The following is a 22,274-nucleotide window of genomic DNA, read 5'->3' as shown; positions in this document are numbered from 1 at the left end:
TGTTAACCCGGAAACCCCAGCCCCTCCTTTTACATTGCAAACCCATTTTAAATGGCCAACCCAACAGGTCCTTGGTATGGGAAATGAGGGCGCTACTGTTTGAAACCATTCCCACATGTTATGAGGGTTAAAAAAGCCAAAAGACTGTGGCTTACCATGGCTGCCTGCAAGCCGAATTCTGTTGCCTGGCACTGCGTGAGTGATCTCTCACAGCAAACTGGCAGGCCCTCAAAATAAGAGTTAAAATGCAGCCTTGTAACGAAAGTACATGTGCTGTGTAATGTGAACAGCAAAATTTAACATGAAAGAGTGTACCCATTGTTCTCTAAAATGTGTCTTTTTTAACCACCTCTCCCTTGTCCTCCACCAGCTGCAAATGTTTCTCCTTCGCAGAGGATAGCAAAGATTAGAAGGAGAAAACGGCGGACACAGAATGATATGTTCACGGAGCTCCAGATGTCCTCCCACGCTGAAAGAGCACAGCAGAATGCGTGGAGGCAGTCAATGTCAGACTACAGAAAAGCACAATATGAACGAGAGGAGAGGTGGCGGGCTGAATCGCGGGATGAACAGAGCAAGTGGCGGGCTGAAGATGATAGGTGGCGTCAGCTTGCAGACAGAAGGCAAGAGTCAATGCTCCGGCTGCTGAAGCATCAAACTGATATGCTCCAGCGTATGGTTGAGCTGCAGGAAAGGCAGCAGGAGCAGAGACCGCCTCTACAGCCCCTGTGTAACCAACAGCCCTCCTCCCCAAGTCCCATTGCCTCCTCACCCAGACGCCCAAGAACACGGTGGGGGGGCCTCCGGCCACCCAGTCACTCCACCCCAGATGATTGCCCGAGCATCGGAAGGCTGGCCTTCAATAAGTGTTAAAGTTTTAAAGTTTTAAACTGCACTGTGTCCTTTTCCTTCCCTCCTCCCCCACCCCTCTCAGGCTGCCTTGGCAATTATCTCCCTAGTTGTGTGATGAATTAATAAAGAATGCATGAATGTGAAGTAACAATGACTTTATTGCCTCTGCAAGTGGTGCTCGAAGGGGGGAAGGGAGGGTGGGGTGGTTGGTTTACAGGGAAGTAGAGAGAACCGGGAGGGTGGGGGCGGAGGGTTCATCAAGGAGAAACAAACAGAAGTTTCACAACGTAGCCTGGCCAGTCACAAAACTGGTTTTTAAAGCTTCTCTGATGCGCCCTGCGCCCTGCTGTAGTCTTCTAATCGCCCTGGTGTCTGGCTGCACGTAATCAGTGGCCAGGCGATTTGCCTCAACCTCCCACGCTGCCATAAATGTCTCCCCCTTACTCTCACAGATATTGTGGAGTGCACAGCAAGCAACAATAACAATGGGGATATTTTTTTCGCTGAGGTCTGAGCGAGTCAGTAAGCTGCGCCAGCGCGCTTTTAAACATCCAAATGCACATTCCACCACCATTCAGCACTTGCTCAGCCTGTAGTTGAACAGGTCCTGATTACTGTCCGGGCTGCCTGTGTACGGCTTCATGAGCCATGGCATTAAGGGGTAGGCTGGGTCCCCAAGGATCACGATAGGCATTTCAACATCCCCAACGGTTACTTTCTGGTCCGGGAAGAAAGTCCCTTCCTCCAGCTTTTGAAACAGAGCAGAGTTCCTGAAGACGTGAGCATCATGTATCTTTCCCGGCCATCCCACGTTGATGTTGTTGAAACATCCCTTGTGATCCACCAGGGCTTGCAGCAGCATTGAAAAGTACCCCTTGCGGTTTATGTACTCGGTGGCTTGGTGCTCCGGTGCCAAGATAGGGATATGGGTTCCGTCTATCGCCCCACCACAGTTTGGGAATCCCATTGCAGCAAAGCCATCCACTATGGCCTGAACGTTTCCCAGAGTCACTACCCTTGATATCAGCAGGTCTTTGATTGCCCTGGCAATTTGGATCACAGCAGCCCCCACAGTAGATTTGCCCACTCCAAATTGATTCCCGACTGACCGGTAGCTGTCTGGCGTTGCAAGCTTCCACAGGGCTATCGCCACTCACTTCTCAACTGTGAGGGCTGCTCTCATCCTGGTAATATGGTGCTTCAGGGCAGGGGAAAGCAAGTCACAAAGTTCCATGAAAGTGCCCTTACGCATGCGAAAGTTTCGCAGCCACTGGGATTCGTCCCAGACCTGCAAAGTCTGTGCTTGTTTCCCAGGCCCAGAATCGGCGTTCCACAGCATGAACCTGCCCCAGTAACACCATGATTTGCACGTTGCTGGGGCCTGTACCTTGTGTGAAGGCTGTGTCCATGTCAATTTCCTCATCACTCCCGTCGCCGCGCTGCAATCTCCTCATCGGCTGGTCCTGGTTTTGCTTTGGCATGTCCTGGCTCTGCATATACTCCAGGACAATGCGCGTGGTGTTCATAGTGCTCATAATTGCCGCGGTGATCTGAGCGGGCTCCATGATCCCAGTGCTATGGCGTCTGGTCTGAAAAAAGGCGCGAAACTGACGGAGGGAGGGAGGGGCGACTGATGACATGGAGTACAGGTACAGGGAATTAAAATCAACAAAGGTGGCTGTGCATCAGGGAGAAACACAAACAACTGTCACACAGAATGGCCCCCCCAAAGATTGAACTCAAAACCCTGGGTTTAACAGGCCGTTGATTTCACGGAGGGAGGAGGAAGCAAATGAATACATCTATTTTTTTACATCTTAAGCTGGCAGCAGACGGTGCAGCATGACTGATAGCCCTCGGCATCTTCTGGGTGCTTGGCAGAAGATACTGTATTACGATTGCTAGTCCTCATCGTCAAGACGGTTCAATAGGACTGACGGCAGGACTGAGTCTCCAGGCGACAAAGCATGTCTGCCCAGGTGCCTATGATTGAACTGGAGTACGACGACGACGGATACCAATCGTAATACACCATCTACTGCCAAAAGGCAAGGGGCTGCTGCTGTGTAGCAATGCAACCCCACGTCTGCCAGCACCCAGATAGCCAATGAAGGTTACCAGTCATACTGCACCATCTACTGCCAAAAGGCAATTAGCTGCTGCTGTGTAGCAATGCAGTACCACATCTGCCGGCACCCAGATGACATACGGTGACGGTGAGCTGAGCTGAGCGAGCTACATGCTTGCCGTGGTATGTTGTCTGCACAGGTAACCCAGGTAAAAAGGCGCGCAAATCGATTGTCTGCCGTTGCTCTGACGGAGGGGGAGGGGCCTGATGGTATGTACCCAGAACCCCCCACGACACTGTTTTGTATCATCAGGCATTGTGATCTCAACCCAGAATTCCAATGGGCGGCGGACACTGTCGGAACTGTGGGATAGCTACCCACAGTGCAATGCTCTGGAAGTCGACGCTAGCCTCAGTACTGTGGACGTGGTCCGCCAGCTTCTTGCACTTAGAGCATTTTATGTAGGGACACACACAATCGACTGTATAAAACCGATATCTATAAAACCAGCTTCTATCAATTCGACCTAATTTCGTAGTGTAGACATATCCCCATTCTCTCTAACACATGCATTTGTTTTGAACCCTACATCTTCATTTATAGACTGTGCCATCCTGTGTGAAATCACAGCCACTGCAGACGAAATCATTAGAAACTAATTCTTATTAAGAAATGTATATTTATTACAACTAGGCTATTGTGTGATAATACTAAAAATCATCCCGATTTCATTTCCAAGACTGTCCAGTGAGGATAATATTATGCATAAAAAGTAAATCAGGATAGTTGGCTTAATTTGATTTCTGGTTAATTAAATCCTCCATTTTATTTGTTCATACCACAGGAAACAAATCATTTGCATTGTAAGTAGCACAACTTTGATCCTCTTACTTAGATTGCCTTCAGCAGATATGGTTGGATAATTCCATCACAGGTCATTTTTAAAAAAAAATCTAATTAATTATTAGGGAGTGTTTCCTGTTGAAAGGTCATGTAGAAAAGTAATTGAGGAGAAATAATGGGTTTCTCTGAGGAGGAAAAAAAACACAAACTTCAGATTGAGGGTGAAAAAGAGGAAGATCCAAGACAAAAATGTAACTAGCTACATTAAAACTAAATGTTTGTGTAGATTGGACATTCTTTTTTTTTATATTAAAGAGTGCTACTTCGCTGCATACAAGCTATAGTAAAAGCCTTGTGAAATTCTTTTTATTTTTTATCATTTTTCATTTTATTTTGGGGTAATTTTGTGGTGTTTTGTTTGTCATTAAAAATTTTGTTTCATTTTTTAATTCCATTTAGATTAATAAAATACCTCAATGACCTATATAAATAAGAACAGTGTATAAATTCCAGTCTGTCTATACACATAATTTTATTAAGAATTATTCCATGATATTGAAAGGTTTTAGGAATTAAAAGCAAGCACAGAACAGTAGCTCTTAAATATCCCCTTCTCCAACTGAACCCAACCACCCAATAGTCCCCCTCCCCCAGGGATGGGAAGCCCTGGGGAGGGTCAGGATGTGCTCTTGGGGGGAGTAGGGTTACATGATGGTGGAGGGGTGACCAGGCCAAATCTGAGCAGCTCTTGGATCCCAGGCACTGGGTTGCAATGCCTGTCGTTGGGAGCCAGGCCCATACCATGGAGCTGCTGGGGGGTGAGGTTTTTGTTTTGTGATTTTTTTTTTTTAATATTCTTTTTTTGGTTTATTTTATGTTATTTTGCCTTTGCAAAATACGTAGGGCTCTAGTCATAGTGTACTCCTCTGACAGTCACATACCTCGTTGTTTTGATCAGTGATAGGATGAAAACTTAATCAACAAAAGTCAGAAGAAGGGGTGTATCCTAGGACACAATGAAATGGTCAGATGAGAATGTTTAATACAATATAATCAGAATTAAAAATTCTCCATCATGGCTGAGCTCAACTCTCAAATGTTGCCATGCAACTCCCATTGAAGTCAGAGTGCATGCAGCTAAGAATGGAATTTATCTTCTCTGTTCTTGACTCATACTAAGAGTTGCATGCATTACTCCTGGGGGAATTTTGTGCCACTGCCCAATGCAGAATTTGTGCAGAATTAATGTTCTGCACATAATTTTCTTTTTTCCCTGCAGAATTGGTGCTGCTGGACCCAGCAGAGCCCCATTGTCCAGCTCGCAAATAGAGGACACTGCCAGGGGAAAGGGGGAATTGGCGGGTTCTGGGCAGCTGCAGTTACCAGTTACCATCCTGAAGGAAGGAGGCGGCATGCAGGAAACTCCATAAAGCTCGGGACCCTGCATCAGGCGGTTTCCCTCTCTGGATCCCTCGGTTGTGAGGGGTAGGGGATGTGAGTGTCAGGGCTGGTTGGGTACTCCATGGCTGGGCTTTTGTGGGGAGATGCTGTGAGTGTCTGAGACCAGAGGAGCAAAGTTTTCCCTCAAGATGTGCCTAGCTGGCACATGTGACACACCCAGACTCAGGTGACCAACAAAAGCATAATGGAAAAACAGGAACTGGGTTGTCATAGGGGTTTCTTTAGCTCTCTCTACTCTTAGGGGGAATCTTTTTTGTTGTCAGACATACTTTCTGACTGGTATCTTGAAATAAGTTACCAAAATAATTGAAACTGATATGATTATACTGTGTTGTCTTGACAAATAAAATATGTAGAATTTTAAAATATTGTATGCAGAATTTTTAATTTTTTTGGCGCAGGAGTAATGTATACACCTGTGAGCAGAAGGCCTTTTGCCTGTATGGCCACGATCTGCATTATTGAAGCCATTGACTTCAATGGGAGCATGATCTAGCCTTGTGTAATTGTGAGCCTGTGTGCATGCATGCGTGGGCGCACACAGACTCTGGCAGGGCTTAGATTGGCTTGTGTTTCACTCTGAATGCGTCTAAAATAATTGGGTTTTGGGGGCTTTTTGAAAAACCATAAATAATGCATGTACACCTGCCCTGTAAAAGCAGAGCCAGCCCTAAGGTCCAGGACCTGCCAACACTTTTATGTGAATAGTGCCTTCAAAGTCATACTTGAAGACTAGCCATGCAAGTAGGTGGTTGCAGTAGCAGGCCCATAGTTTGTCTGGGATAACTGAGCATGTTCCCCAAAATCCAAGTAATGCAATGTGATATTATGTTTTCTACCTAGCACAACTTTATTTCTGCTGCTCTGTTGAAGACTTTGTCTGGCCTCTGACATTGTGTCCAAGGTTTTGTTTGGCAGTCACTTGATACTCAGTTTATGCTTTTTTCCCCATACGTAGTTTATATTTAAATATTTTATCAAAATATTTAGGTTTACCTTTAAAAGAAATTCTTTTTTGTATTTACTGCCTAATACAGTTTTCTCTTTATTCTGAGTGTGAGTGAGTACCATTGACAACTGTGAAATCTTGGTGAGGGAAGAGTTATAAGAAAACTAAACATTCCCCCAACTGTTCATTTGAGCCAACCTGGTTTAATCCTGGATCAGCATGTTGGCTCTGCAGAACAGTAATGGGGGGAAACCACAAAGAAGAACTCCATTGAATAGTAATGGGGGGAAAAGACGAAGAATTGTCTCTCTATATAGAAGTTTTCCATGAAACACCAGCTGGTCTTTATAGTTTTAATGGCAATGGTAAATTGTCCCAAACCATACGCTACTCACATACTATATAAAACGTACTGTTTCTGCTTAAAAGATGCACACAGGCACTGTGAAATATTCTTTTGAGCTGTAGAACCAAAGTCTTAAAAAGTGTCAACTTTTTATCCAACAAATTCTCATCTATCTGTGCATACTAGTGGCTAACAAATGTAGCACTTCATCTAAAGTTTACTTAGCCGTGTGGATGATTTGTGATTGTCTTCTTTGTTCTGTTGTTTTGTGAAGGGAGGGAGAAAGTTGGGTGCAATGGACTAGCTTTTCATAACCCTCACTCAACCAGAGCCCTGCCTCCATTGCACTCCAACTCCCTGTTCGCAGGCCTGAGTATCTAGCTGGGCACCCTGAAAGAGAGTAAGCTGCTCTATGAAAAGGGATGAAGTAACTTATTCCACATCCCATCCTCATGCAAGGAAGAGGGAGCATGGGTCAGGGATGGGGACTAATTCTCCGTGCTGTTCCTGGTCCAGTACAGTTATGACCAATGCTTCTCCAGGGCAGAATGAAAAGTTGAAATCTAGACTAGAGAGATTTTTTTCTTTGGGTAATTATTACAGCTGTCAATTAATCCCAGTTAACTCAAGTGATTAACACAAAACAAATTAACTAGATTTAAAAAGTCACAATGAATTGCAGTTTTAATTGCACTGTTAATAATAGAATACCAATTTAAATTTATTATAAATATTTTGGATGTTTTTCTACATTGTCAAATATTGATTTCAATTACAATACAGAATACAAAGTGTACAGTGCTCACTTTATATTATTTTTATTACAAATATTTGCACTGTAAAAAAGATAAAAGAAATAGTATTTTTCAATTCACCTCATACAAGTATTGTAAGTTGCACTTTCACAATAAAGAGATTGCACTACAGATGTAGAATTTTTTTTTCCCATAACTGCACTCAAAACCAAAACAATATAAAACTTTAGAGCCTACAAGTCCACTTGGTCCTACTTCTTGTTCAGCCAATCACTAAGACAAACAAGTTTGTTTATATTTACGGGAAATAATACAGTCCACTTCTTATTTACAATGTCATCTGAAAGCGAAAACAGGTGTTCGCATGCCGGTGACATAGCCAGTGTTGCAAGGTATTTACATGCCAGATATGCTAAACATTGGTATGCCCCTTCATGCTTTGGCTTATAGATTGTACTATCTCTTTATAATCTTTTTTACAGTGCAAATATTTGTAATAAAATAATATAAAGTGAGCACTGTACTAATAATGCAAATATTATAATGCAGTTATATACATTAATGGTGCACCCTTGCCTGGAATACTGTGTACTTTTGTGGCTAGCTTATCGCAAGAAAAAAATACAGCTCTTTGACTGAGACGAGTAGAAGAACTGGCGCAATCTGCTGCTGCTGCTATGGAAGATGGAGTACCTCACTCTTTGGCCACCACTTGTGGGAGAGACTCAAATGTATCAAATACCTATTGGTGAGAAATGACAGATATAAAAGATGAGAGGGACCTTTAGTACAGTCTTGGAGCAGGGTGGGGTACACAGGGGCTTCCCATCAGGTTGTCACCCAGAGCCCTGGGGGAACCATCCTTGGCATTGGCGTGAGGCAGTGTATTTCGTTCTCTGAGGCTAGAGTGATCTCTATTAAAAACTCGGCATTTTCCAGTTGTCACCACATATTATTAAATATTATTAAAAAGCACAGCAGCATAAAAGAGCATTTGGAGAGCGTGCAGGGGTCTAAAAGGGCAGGTAGAAAAACAGGAACCAAACAGCAGAGAGAGAATGTGTCTGTGTGGTAGGTGTGATGAGTAGACTTATTTTTTCAAGCCAAGCTTCTTTTACAGTCTCAATACCCCCAAAGATACAGGAACATTCCTACCTTAGTAGCAAGGCTGACATCTTTGGTATTTTATAGGTTACACGATAGAAGTGGGAGACATTTGGACATTAACAGAAATGGATTAATTTATCAAAGCTGATGTACCAAAGCTTTCTCTGTATTTAAAATAGGAAGTAAGTATGACCCATGGTGGTGTCCAGTGGTGACCCATGTAGTAGGTACTTGGTACGTTTCTAGAGCTTTGGCCCTCTCTTAAGAGAGAGGGAACGCCAGCTTTTCCTGCTGGGGTTTTGTGTTATGCTGACCAGTTAGTGTTCTGGAGGATAGCCAGCAGTTAGCAAAAACTGGTGGGCGAGCTAAATGAGTGGAGGACAGGCAAGAAGGCTGGCTAGCCTTATGCTTTGTACGCCCTTTTGTTTGCTTTCTCCACAAGTACAGAGCTTCCTTTTGTTGGAAAAATGTGAGCAATCTTGTTCTGCTGGAATGAAAAGTGAGCTTTTCTCACAGTGATAAGAGTGTAGTCTCTGTTAGCTTCTTGATCACTGTGCTGTGCAGGCACATAATTAGCAGAAGAGCTTTTAAAGAGGCACTACAAGGATTCTGTTTGTTCCAGAGCAGTGTGAGTAAAGCAAGCTGGACACATGTTCCCCCTAGTGAATAACTGCAATAATGACTCCTGCCATAAACGTGGATTTGGCTGCAGATATAAAATTCCTCATTCTCTATAGTTATGCAGTTGATGTGATGAGGGATTCATGGATAAACTTGAAGATCCTGATTCTCAGAAGTGCTGAGCACTCACTGTCCCACTGAAGTCAATAAGAACGGCAGGGACTCAGCACTTAGGTTTTTGACTCCCCTTAAACTTGCCTTGTTGCAGAGATTGAAATAAGTGGCATTTTAAGAAATTTCTTGAGCAGTCAGACCTAGTGATTTTTGAATCACAAAACTTGCATCACCCTTTCGCCTGTGTGAAATATATTTTAAAAACAGACTTACACCAGAAAGGAGGATGATACTTTCTGCCCTAGTTTGTCTCTCAAGTCCTAGGACAGGAGCCTGCTCCTCTTTTCTTCTATAGTTTTAGATATTAGTCCTGAAAGCCTCCCTGCCTTACCCTTTAACTTGATCAAAGTAATGGTAAATTAATCCATTTCTGTTAATGTCCAAATGTCTCCCACTTCTATCGTGTAACCTATAAAATACCAAAGATGTCAGCCTTGCTACTAAGGTAGGAATGTTCCTGTATCTTTGGGGGTATTGAGACTGTAAAAGAAGCTTGGCTTGAACAATAAGTCTACTCATCACCCCTACCACACAGACACATTCTCTCTCTGCTGTTTGGTTCCTGTTTTTTACCTGCCCTTTTAGACCCCTGCACGCTCTCCAAATGCTCTTTTATGTTGCTGTGCTTTTTAATAATATTTATTCATTTTGCATTTAGCATCATGTCTTTGAAACAGGGTTTATTCCAAGCCGAGGTGGTTTTATTATCAAGGCTGATCCTGCTGAGGATAGTAGAAAATTGTGGTTTCAGCTGTGGACAACGTTCTTGCTGATTGTCGTTTCAGTCACAGACAGCAGTCACTGTACCAAAAGTTGATGGAATAAGGACATTCCCTATGAGATTGTTGGCTATGTTCTCAGCTTCTCATTCAAGGCTATTAGAGGGACAAATGTCTGCTACTAGAAAATTACCTGGTGGAAGATCAAGAGGAAAAGTGGCTGCTTGAGAGTTCTTGATTCATTTTATTCGTTGGGCCTACTAGAAACTTCTTTTGTGACCTTGGCCAAGTCATTTCACTGTCATTGCCTCTGATAATACTTCCCTACTTTGTAGGGTTGTTCTGTAGACAAATTCATTACAGTAGATGAAGTGCTCAAATTACAATGTTGATGCTGATGTTGTGTGAAATGACACATTATACCTATTGGATACCTCCCTTACAACATAGAAAATACTTTCCTCTCCACTCCCCCACTCTGCACCAATATTGAATGTGATTACTGGCTACACGTTCAACCAGATTTCAAATGCCAAGTCAGTATATGTCGATAGTTTTCACCTCTATGTAGCAGTCTGTTAAATATTGTGTGTCATGCAAAAAACTTTTACTATATCAACACAAGTTCTATGCTGAGACAAAAAATTATGGTTTACAAGGATTTGATTATGTAGAAGAAAAAATAAATGAATATTCAAATATGTTCTGTAAAAGAAGCCATTCATCATACACTTCCATGATTTGCTCATGTGGATAATTTAAGAACTACAGTGGAAATCATCAGAACCTTAAGGTTAATTTTGTGGTATTATACAACTAATAAAATCTCTTAAATGTGTTTTACAATCATTTTCAAATTTTTACCTTTCCTCCACTACCACTTCCACCTCTAATTCATTAGTGACATCATAAAAAAGGCTTATTTTCAGGCCAGAGACACTGACGACCATTTGGAGGGAGGGCTAGTCAGAATACAATACTGGACTGTATATAGCTCTCTTGAAAACGTGTTAGGTAATTTCAGCATTTCAGCTTCCCCTTTGTAGCAGAAATTTATAACTAACCTTTGAGAATTGCAGGTGTTTATTCATTGAAATACATTGGATACAATATATACTATTTTGATATATTTTTGATAGTAGTGAAGTGTATGAAGAACTCCAATTTTATTTAGGTTTTTTTATTTGTTGTCTAGTTTGGCACCCACTGGTGGAAGTAAAACAGAATGCTAGATCAACATAAATTTGAACATGTTTTTTGAAAGCCTTACTATTCGGAGAGCCATTCTAAAATTACCGCAAAACTCTCAAATTTTCTGTGTGAACTGCAAAGATTTCTTTCTAAGGAATATTAGCTGCATCACAGCACTCAGCAATTTCCTCTACTTGCAAAAGCCTGAGAACACCCTGTTTCAATTATAAAATTTTCAGTAGTCTGAAGCACAATAATCCAGTGTGTCATTCAGGGAGAATGGAGTAGTTTAATAGCATTATTAAGATGCTTTGGCTCAGAATTTAAACCAATTTTTTTATTAGGCCCCAGAAGCTGGAACCTTAATGTGTAACAAAATGCAAATAATTATCTAATTTTAAAGCTTTTTCATAAAACTGTGGTTTACAATGCACTGTATCTTTTGAAAATAGAAGCACCATTTTTTTAGAAGTTAGTACTCTGCATACTTCAGGATGAAGGCCTGACCAACTTAATTTCCTTTTGGATTATCAATACCTGTTTAAAATTTCCCTTGAAAGGTGTGTTTTAAAAATATTCTGCGTTGTTACCTAGTAAACAATACTCACAAAACTACGTGCATTTTGACTGAGCCTCTGATGGTGCTGCTGAAACAAATTGCTGAACACCAAATAGTTTCCTCTCTGTTGGAAACACAGGAGTTAAAGAATCAAAGTTTTCTAGATGAAAAAACAAAACCCTCTGTAGAGAAATTAAAAGGTTTATGCTTCTAAAAGGCAATTGCAAGTAAGGGAGACGGGGATGAGGTATGCTGAATACATGTGTGCATACAGTATATGTATATCCATGTTCCTTAGAAGGAAATCTTTGCAGCCAAAATAGAAGCTTGGAGAGATTTGCTGTAATTCCATAATGCCTCTTCGAACAGTGAGAATTCTAAAAGGGGCTTTATAAAATTTAAAACAATATATTTGAAGTCACTATGTAGTATCTTCAGGAATAACCTCCTCCAACAAAGGGAGTTCGGGATGGCAACCACTAATTCCCACATCCATTTTAGAAGGTTTAATAGCTTTACTTTATTTTAAACAGCTTCTTTTTAGTATAAAGCTTCTCAAATGACTTCTCATGGAAGGACTCAGCGATGATGGTCAAAGAGAGATGTGTTTAAAGACCTGCAACTTCCCCATATCTTCAGAGTGATATATGACTTATAGTGCTTAATGATAAGGTTTAAGGCAAAAGTTTTGTTACAGTTTATTTTTTTCACTAGTATATACTGATCTCATATTAAAAAATATCATGCCCCATTTTGGATCTTGTATTTTACAGGGACATGGTTGAAGAGTAGTTTAGGGCTTGTACAACAAGAAGGAAATCAGCTGACCTGGACATACATTGCCCCACAGTTGGGTTATTGGGTTGCAGCCATGTCTCCTACTAACCCAGGTAAGACTGAATTGAAATGTATTAGTATTTCCAGTAATGAATATTAATGTATTCATATATAACACTTATATTTTTCAGGATGACCTCATCTGAGATGCCACATCTTGATCAATAATGGATTATTACAAAAGAGAAATCTGAAAGTAAAGGGTTAAAATCTTTTGGGGAGAGGGGAGGAATCCCTGTACTCAAAACTACTTACACGTGAAACTTTATAAGCAAGTATTCCTTGCACTGGTGTCACTTGTGTCACCACTACCTGGTAAATTAATTGCTAGAAAGTGAGGGGAGTAATAATATTAATGTACTTGTGAGTTCCAACAATTACTAAAACATCTATTATGAAGTTTTTGAAATGGATTCACCTGAAGCTAATACAATCACAATTTAGAGTCATCTTAATTGTTCTTTTGAAAGCTTTTCAAGTTTTGTCCTGACACCTGCTATAATCTCATTGACTTCATTGAGTTTGCACTAGGTGTAATTTAGGGTGGAATTTGGAATCTGTAATGGTTGACTGCCCTTTGCAGATTGTCATTGGTTGGCATTCAGGAAGCTATTTAAATAACATAGAAATCAATGTAAACTAGCTGTGATGTGTACCTGTACTCCTGTTGAAACTATTCACGATGTGGCTTGATCGTTTTTTTTTTTCCTGTGGCCAGCTCTTTTATTCCAGTTCCCCGGCTTCAAATAAACACAGGCTTCTTTGTTTAAACCAAACAAAAACCACCTCCTCAGAGAGTCTTCATTCATTAGGTTTTGATAAATTCATAACAGAGGTAGTGTGATGAAAATGCTTTGCCCTAACTACACAAACAAACCATCTACCATGTACATAAACAAAGCAACCTACTGTGTAAGGATTAGTTCTCAAGTCTGCCCAAATAGATTCCACTGAGCTTCCTCAGTATATGGAAAAAGATTATTTCTGGCAGCTTTCTTTCCTTAAACGATTTATTTAAGTTTATGCTATAAAAAAATTCAGTTGCTGAAAGATCCAGCTTGACCTAGGGCTGAACCAAGGTTTAGTTACAGGTGTAGACAAGGACAAACTGTGGTTTGAATTCAAAATAATCTTGTAAAATTAATTGTACCTTAAAAAAGGGGGACAGATGTTTTGTTTGTGTGACTTTCTTGTCTCTGACTTTAATGGTGTTTATACCAGTCATGAATTTGGCCCCATATGTCTAAAATATTTCACATTATCAGGAGTTTTGATTGTCCTTGTTGTTTTTCCTTTAGGGAAAAGATTCTGCTTGTGCTCTGACTTTCCTTTCTTCTTAAGCCAGCATTTCTCAGAGTTAGTCACAGTGGAACCACTCTTTAATTGAGATTCTCATGGGCCATCTCCTCTCCCATTCACATAATACCTTATAGCAACTAAAGCAGTAGTTTACCTGGAAGAGTAACATTAGGAAAGAATGAATGTATTTTTAGCTCTCTTTAATACAATATGTGTTTTCCTTTTGTTTATTTATTTTTAGAACAGGTTAATCACTCTTTCTATTTTTGTTCTTCATTTCATCTCCCCATCCCCTCTCTGTTTCACATCTGGGAAAGAGGACCGTGTTCCCAGCCAGGTCTCCAAGGACCACCAGCAATGGCTCTTGAAGCGCAAGTGGTTCATAGACCACAATTTAGAAACCTCTAGGTTAGATCCTTAACATTGTTCAAACAAACAGGCAAAATTCTGTTCAGTCACAGTACATACCCATGTAACCCTGTCACTGGGAGTTGCACCTTTCTATCTGAAAACAAAATGTGGCTCTGTATTTCAAACTGTGTGAAGGATCTAATAAACTAATGGGATTACACATACATAACTGGGAGTAGAAGTTGTATACGTGTCTCTTTTTCTGTGAGTAAAGAGTTTATCAACAGTTCTTAAAATCTTTAGTTTTACTCTACTGCATTTAAGGGCCTGGCTTTCAGAGGTGCTATTGACTCGAACTAGAGATATGAGCAACCAGTATCTCTAAAGATGAAGCCCTTAGTGTGCCACATCTGCTATTTACTGCAAATTGATCAACTTATGGTTAAAAAGAAATCTCAAAACAGGCAGCAGAGGGAAAGCAGTAGTTCTGCGGCATGCACGCCACTGGCTGAAGACACTGCAGGGGCTTCTGCACTTCAGCTGTGTGAGGTTGGGGCACTGTGGTATTGGATGGAGCCAGGAAGCAATGCTTAGCATGGCATGCTGTTCTTGCAGTCAGATAGATTTCCACGGAACAAACTGTTTGGTGTTGTTGCCAGCAGAACCATTAGTCACTCTTGCCACATCTTTCTCAGATATGGCATAAGCAGGCACTGCTGGTGGGGAGCACCTAATGGCAGTTTTGCTCATTTAGCATCCTGACAGCATGGAAGAAGGTGTCATAACTTTCAGTTAACTTGCCTCTCTTTGTTTAAAGGTTGTCACAAGTCTAAACTCTGTTTTCTTGCCTTCTAGGTCCCATTGTAACACAGGACATTACCACCTATCACACAATGTTCCTTTTGGCAATTCTAGGAGGAATGGCTCTCATTCTTGTGGTTTTGCTGTGTCTTCTTTTGTATTATTGCAGGTAAAGTTTACCATTTTGGGCATTAAGTTTGCATTTAGAATGTAAACATCCCTGCTTGCATGATACTGAAATTATGTACAATCTTTTATTGAAAAAAATTTACATTTAAAAAAACAAGAATTATGTACCTCACTGGCTTGAAAAGGAAAGAGACAGTGAGATAAAGTCCTTCCTCATGTTGCTGGTTGCATATAGTGCAAGCTGTATTCCCCATTTTTGTTAGGAAAGGCGTTATATGAAGCATGGCACCTTTATAACGTATACATTTTCTGTAGAAGACGTTTTAGTACTGTAGATCAAACAGAAGATGTGTATATCTTGAGCCATAACTCTGTTTCAGTGCTGTATTTGATCAGTTTTCAACCATCCCTATTCTAAAATGAATTGTAAGCCTTTGTCAGTGAATACATGCTATTGGTTCTCGTTAGGCTTTCCTGTACCGAACACTAGCCCAGTTTAAAATTAAGTTCTTGGGGTGTTTCCCTAATGCTTACTTAATTCACACTGATTCCTTTTTAATTGAACTTTGCTACTGAGAGTTGAGCTTTCAGTCATTGCTTGAAAATCCCATTATTTCATGCCTGCTGATCTTATTTATGTACAACAGGCATAAACATATAAAGAACAGGAGTACTTGTGACACCTTAGAGACTAACAAATTTATTTGAGCATAGCTTTCGTGGGCTACAGCCCACTTCATCGGATGTATAGAATGGAACATACAGCAAGAAGATATTTATACATACAGAGAACATGAAAAGGTGGAAGTTGCCATACCAACTATAAGAGACCAATCAATTGAGATAAGCTATCATCAGCAGGAGAAAGGAAAAAACTTTTGAAGTGATAATCAAGATGGCCCATAGAAGGTGTGAGGATACTTAACATGGGGAAATAAATTCAATTAGTGTAATGACCCAACCATTCCCAGTCTCTGTTCAAACCTAAGTTAATGGTATCTAATTTGCATATTAATTCAAGTTCAGCAGTCTCTCTTTGGATTCTGTTTTTGAAGCTTTTTTGTTGCAAAATTGCCACCTTCAAGTCTGTCACTGAGTGGTTAGAGAGGTTGAAGTGTTCTCCTACTGGTTTTTAAATGTTATGATTCCTGATGTCAGATTTGTGTCCATTTATTCTTTGCGTAGAGACTGTCCAGTTTGGCCAATGTATATGGTGTGCGGTTGCTGGTGAGTATGTGCTTCAGTTTGGGGGGCTGTCTGTAAGCGAGGACTGGTCTGTCTCCCAAGATCTGTGAGAATGAGGGATCATCTTTCAGGATAGGTTGTAGATCTTTGACGATGCGCTGGAGAGGTTTTAGTTGGGAGCTGAAGGTGATGGCTAGTGGTGTTCTGTTATTTTCTTTGTTGAGCCTGTCCTGTAGTAGGTGACTTCTGGGTACTCTTCTGGCTCTATCAATCTGTTCTTCCACTTCAGCAGGTGGGTACTGTAGTTTTAATAATGCTTGATAGAGATTTTATAGGTGTTTGTCTCTGTCTGAGAGATTGAAGCAAATGCGGTTGTATCTTAGAGCTTGGCTGTAGACAATGGATCTTGTGGTGTGTCTTGGATGGAAGCTGGAGGCATGTAGGTAAGTATAGCGGTCAGTAGGTTTCCGGTATGGAGTGGTGTTAATGTGACCATCGCTTATTAGCACAGTAGTGTCTAGGAAATGGACCGTTGGTGTGGATTGGTCTAGGCTGAGGTTGATGGTGGGATGGAAATTGTTGAAATCATGGTAGAATTCCTCAAGGACTTCTTTTCCATGGGTCCAGATGATGAAGATGTCATCAATGTAGTGCAAGTAGAGTAGGGGCATTAGGGGACAAGAGCTAAGGAAGCGTTGTTCTAAGTCAGCCATAAAAATGTTGGCATACTGTGGGGCCATGCGGGTACCCAGAGCAGTGCCTCTGACTTGAAGGTATATATTGTCCCCAAATGTGAAATAGTTGTGGGTGAGGACAAAGTCACAAAGTTCAGCCACCAGGTTTGCCGTGACATTATCGGGGATACTATTCCTGATGGCTTGTAGTCCATCTTTGTGTGGAATGTTGGTGTAGAGGGCTTCTACATCCATAGTGGCCAAGATGGTGCTTTCTGGAAGATCACTGATGGACTGTAGTTTCCTCAGGAAGTCAGTGGTGTCTCGAAGATAGCTGGGAGTGCTGGTAGTGTAGGGCCTGAGGAGAGAGTCCATATAGCCAGACAATCCTGCTGTTAGGGTGCCAGTGCTTGAGATGATGGGACGTCCAGGATTTCCAGGTTTATGGATCTTGGGTAACAAATAGAATACCCCTGGTCGGGGTTCTAGGCATGTGTCTATACAGATCTGTTCCTGTGCTTTTTCATGGTTGGTTTTTCATGGTTGGATTTTCATGAGAGTATCCAGTTTTGAGAGCTCAGTCTTAATCTTTCCCTGTTTGCTGTACAGGATGTTGATCAGGTGTACCATTAACTTAGGTTTGAACAGAGACTGGGAATGGTTGGGTCATTACACTAATTGAATTTATTTCCCCATGTTAAGTATCCTCACACCTTCTATGGGCCATCTTGATTATCACTTCAAAAGTTTTTTCTTTCTCCTGCTGATGATAGCTCATCTCAATTGATTGGCCTCTTACAGTTGGTATGGCAACTTCCATCTTTTCATGTTCTCTGTATGTATAAATATCTTGCTGTATGTTCCATTCTATGCATCCGATGAAGTGGGCTGTAGCCCACGAAAGCTTATGGTCAAATAAATTTGTTAGTCTCCAAGGTGCCACAAGTACTCCTGTTCTTTTTGCAGATACAGACTAACACGGCTGATACTCTGAAACCAGTCATAAACATATGTAACTCTTTTTGTTATGGCATACTATAGGAGGAAGTGTTTGAAACCACGTCAGCACCGTAAGAAACTGCAGCTTTCTACAGCATTGGATGGTTCTAAGAAGGATCAATCAACCTCCATGTCCCACATCAATTTAATATTTTCCCGACGGGAGTCAGAATTTCCTGGTGGGATGTCTGTTGCCAGCAATGGGCACACTGAAAACTCAGGCGTTAAGGAGTTAATCAGTGCTGTCCACATGGAGATGGTATCTTCTAGTGGAGAAGCAGATTTGCACACTCCTATGCTCAAACATTCATACAGCACCTCACAGGAGTTTAGCTCCCGAGAGGAACTGCTTTCTCATAAGGAGAAAGACAAGAGCCGAATCTCCTTGGAGAACCTGACTCCTAGTGGGACTTTAAGAAAAGGCTCCCATAAGTCAGTGGATACTTTTCCTTCAAAATTAAGAAAGTCCATGGAAACATCAGAAGGATATGAGTCCCCTATCAAAGAAGATTACAGGAGAAGTTACAATGCTATGCTGTCTCAGCCTTTATTTGAAAAGCAAGAGAGAGAGATTCAAGCATCCATAAACCATATTTCTTCAGGAAGTAAATACAATATTCAGGAACAAATGTACCCCTCCCCATCAGCCCCTGAAAAAGAACTGCTAGATTGCAGACCTACTGAATGTATGATGTCTCGTTCTGTCGATCATCTTGAACGACCTACATCTTTTCCTCGACCAGGTCAGTTGATCTGCTGCAATTCTGTTGACCAAGTTAATGACAGTGTTTACAGAAAAGTATTGCCTACATTGGTCATCCCAGGTCATTACATGAAGTTACCAGGAGAACATCCTTATGTTAGCCAACCGCTGGTTGTCCCAGCTGACCAGCAGCTTGATATTGAAAGACTTCAGGCTGAGCTTTCTAACCCTCATGTGCAGCTTTTTCCGCATCCTCAGCAGCAGCTGCAACCCCAACAGTTATCATCACAAGCAATATCTCAGCAACATTTGCAAGATGCAGGTGCAAGTGAATGGAGTCCACAAAATGCTTCTATGTCAGAGTCCATATCCATTCCTGCCTCACTTAATGATGCATCTCTGGCTCAAATGAATAGTGAAGTGCAGCTCCTTACAGAAAAAGCTCTGATGGAGCTAGGAGGTGGAAAGCCATTGCCTCATCCTCGGGCATGGTTTGTTTCTCTAGATGGACGTTCAAATGCTCATGTTAGACATTCATACATTGATCTCCAAAGAGCTGGAAGGAATGGAAGTAATGATGCCAGTTTGGATTCTGGTGTTGATATGAACGAACCAAAATCTGCCCGAAGGGGAAGAGGAGATCATTTGTCCCTGCAACAGACTCACCAGCCACTGCAGGCAAACCATCAAAGAGAGCAGAAAGTTTCAGATAGCACAGCTTATACACAGCTTGTGTATTTGGATGATATGGACCAAAGTGGCAGTGAATGTGGAACAGCAGTTTGCAGCCCTGAGGACAGTACCCTAAGAAACCTATTGGATGGAGCTAGCAGGAGAAGTGGGATCCAGTTGCCCAGCCTGCAGGAGGAAACAATAAAAAGAACTGTAGAAACCACACCTGACCCACTAACTAGTCCCGAACACGGAACATCCATCCACGATGAAGACGATGATGACGACGACGACGATGATGAAGATGACCAAGGAGAAGATAAAAAGAGTCCTTGGCAAAAACGAGAGGAAAGACCACTGATGGCTTTCAATATAAAGTGAGCTATTACAAATCCACCTTTCTGTGGAGTATGAAATTGCCAAATATTCTTTCTGTGGAAGTGCTTAATTGTTTGTGGAAGAGAAAAGGAAAATCTTTGGTGGGCAACATTGAAAGAACTTTATATGCATTACTGTGTAAATGTTAGAGAAGAATTAAATCATTACTCTGAAAAGTGATTTAATGGATGCCTCCGGTGAGACAGCTGTAAGAAGAGTGTGATTGGTATTCCATTTACTTGATGTTAGTCATCAAGGATGTTGAAAATATTGACATTGTTTTGGCAGGTTTATGACCTCAAATCTCCTTTGAATGGGAGCAGGTGAAACTTTGTTACATTTTCTTAAGCCAATTTTATCATGATAATGCTACTGAAAGGGTATCTTAAACACAAGAATTTGACACTTGGTGTCTAAAGTTATGCATTATCTCAAAGGAAGGCTATGCATTGCTGCTTTTTAATATTTTGCTTATACTATGCTTTTCTTATTTTTACAAGTTGGTTGTAAACATTTATGTCTTTATTATAATCTGTTCAGCAATTTGTTTTAATGTAAAACTGAAGGAAACTTGAGTAGCATCCCTTGGTATTGGAGCCTTTTTATGAAACAAAATTGAACTTTGTGTCAGCTGCAAGCCCTCCAGTTCTGGTCTCATTAACTCCAAGTGCCTTTTTTAAAGTAACAATGAACAGTCCATTCTTTTTCTAGTTGCTTTTAATTGATCTATTTGGATTTTATAAATTTCTGAAATTATACCTTTTATTTTAAACTGCATGCCACCAAGTGTCCCATTTGTGCTGAGCATTTCTCATTTCAATACAGTGTATTCTCTAGTTATCATGTGTACTGTGGATTCTGTTTAGCTAAGGTAGACTAGAGGACGTTTTAAAGGCCCTGATGAAGCCAAGAAGATAGTTTCATTGACTGTATATGTGGTTACTTTCCTCTGGAATCCTATGAGCGAATCTAGCTCATATAACATGGACTATGGACCGAGCAAGTGGACTGAAATGTGCTTTAAATTTTTGGAAAAAAATTATGTACTATCCAAAAGTGCCAGAATTACTCTTCTGTGCTTTCTCTTTACAGAGCTGCTTGGTTATCCAAAAATTATAATTGAAAATAAACGTCAAAACATTAACTTTGTGGGGGTTTTTCTCTATCGGGAGTCTTCATGTCGTTGAGTAGGCAAAACTATTTTGGTTCGCTTTTTGTAGTACAATTCTATGGGATTAATTTAATTTTTTTTAAATCTCTTAACTATTAATTTACCCCACATTTAGGCCCCCATTCAGGAAAGCATCCCTAGCCAGAAAAATGCTTAAGCAGTGGGGGCAATTGGGGTGAAATCAGTTGGTCCAGGATTTCACCCTACGACTTCAGTATGTTCTTAAAGTTGTGTGTGTGCTTAATTGCTTTTCTGAACTGGGTCCTAAGGGTATAGGTAAAGAACTGGGTCCTAAGTGTATAGGTAAAGAAAAGAAGATACAATAAACGGAATGTAGTGGAATAAATCCACAAAAGTGGAGGATGTGTATGTATTTAGTTCAATCATTTCCCCTAGCATTAGCAGCAGATCTTAGTAGTTATGCATTATGTAATTTCTTGAGGCCTTTAGAGAAACTTTTTTTTATTAAATATTTCATGCTGAATGCTTTTGTTATGCTTCAATCCTGGAAATGAACTGTAATATATTGTACCAGAAATCTAATCTACTGTTTGTACCATGCATTGAATATGTAAAGCACTATATAAGTGCTAAGATATTATTATTAATCACATTCCAGGCCCATCATGTTCATTTTGAAGTTTGTGGGAGTTTTGCCACTGACTTCAAGGGAAGCAAGACTGGGGCCTATGAGATATATTGTGTGGCCAGATCATCACAGTTTTACAAATAATTCTGTTTAAATCAGTTGGCATTTATCGGCTTTCTAAAGCCACTGGTAACATCTTGATGATTAATTTGATTACTATGTAAAATAGATTTTGATTAAACCTACATTGAGCTTATTAGAATTACTATAGTAATTATTTTTCAGCTAGGGATTTTCTTAAAACTTGATCAAAATTATTCTTTTTTGCGGGGGGAAGGAGTACATGCGTATTTAGATTTAATCTTTTTAAAACTACTTTTCAAAAAATCCATTACATTATCTTGTAAAGATAAAGGCAATCATTACTAAACTAAATTGCAGAAATTTATTTCTAAAACTGACTAAATTTGTGCTGCTTTTACATTTAAAGGAAAAGCATATTGATGGTTGACAATTTTTTATAGTATTGTAATGTATATAAATTCTACTTGAAGTGAACTAAGCCAAGATGGATATTTGCACTTGCAGACCTCTTTAAAAATAGTGTTTAATGTTTTTAATATTACAGTCACTTGTGGTAATATAATATTTTGATTGTCAGAATATGTATAAAATATGAGCCTTAGTAAATCAGATGTCTGAACTACATAAGTGAAATTAGAAAAGAATAATACAAATCAGATGACAGGTAGGGTTCTTGGTTACTGGCTGGTTTGTCACGGCATTTCCATTATAAAAAGTTAACCCTTCCCATAATCTCACAGGCAAGTGACACTAACT

At 40.5% G+C, this 22,274-nt stretch overlaps 1 protein-coding gene across 1 annotated transcript in view; it reads left to right on the top strand.

The window, feature by feature from the left end:
- The window catches only part of FAM171A1 (family with sequence similarity 171 member A1), a 133,840-nt gene extending 113,022 nt beyond the window's left edge, over window positions 1-20,818 (top strand). The window contains exons 6-8 of the mRNA XM_054020578.1: window positions 12,420-12,536; window positions 14,989-15,103; window positions 17,964-20,818. Coding sequence (XP_053876553.1) covers window positions 12,420-12,536; window positions 14,989-15,103; window positions 17,964-19,677 — 1,946 coding nt within the window. The 3' untranslated portion in view covers window positions 19,678-20,818. The remainder of the gene's footprint in view (window positions 1-12,419; window positions 12,537-14,988; window positions 15,104-17,963) is intronic.
- Window positions 20,819-22,274: the final 1,456 nt, after the last annotated feature.

Source organism: Malaclemys terrapin, chromosome 2 (assembly GCF_027887155.1).
Source record: "Malaclemys terrapin pileata isolate rMalTer1 chromosome 2, rMalTer1.hap1, whole genome shotgun sequence".
NCBI lineage: Eukaryota > Metazoa > Chordata > Testudines > Emydidae > Malaclemys > Malaclemys terrapin.
Note: the sequence above shows the minus strand (reverse complement) of the source record. Positions and strands in the feature narration are given on the sequence as shown.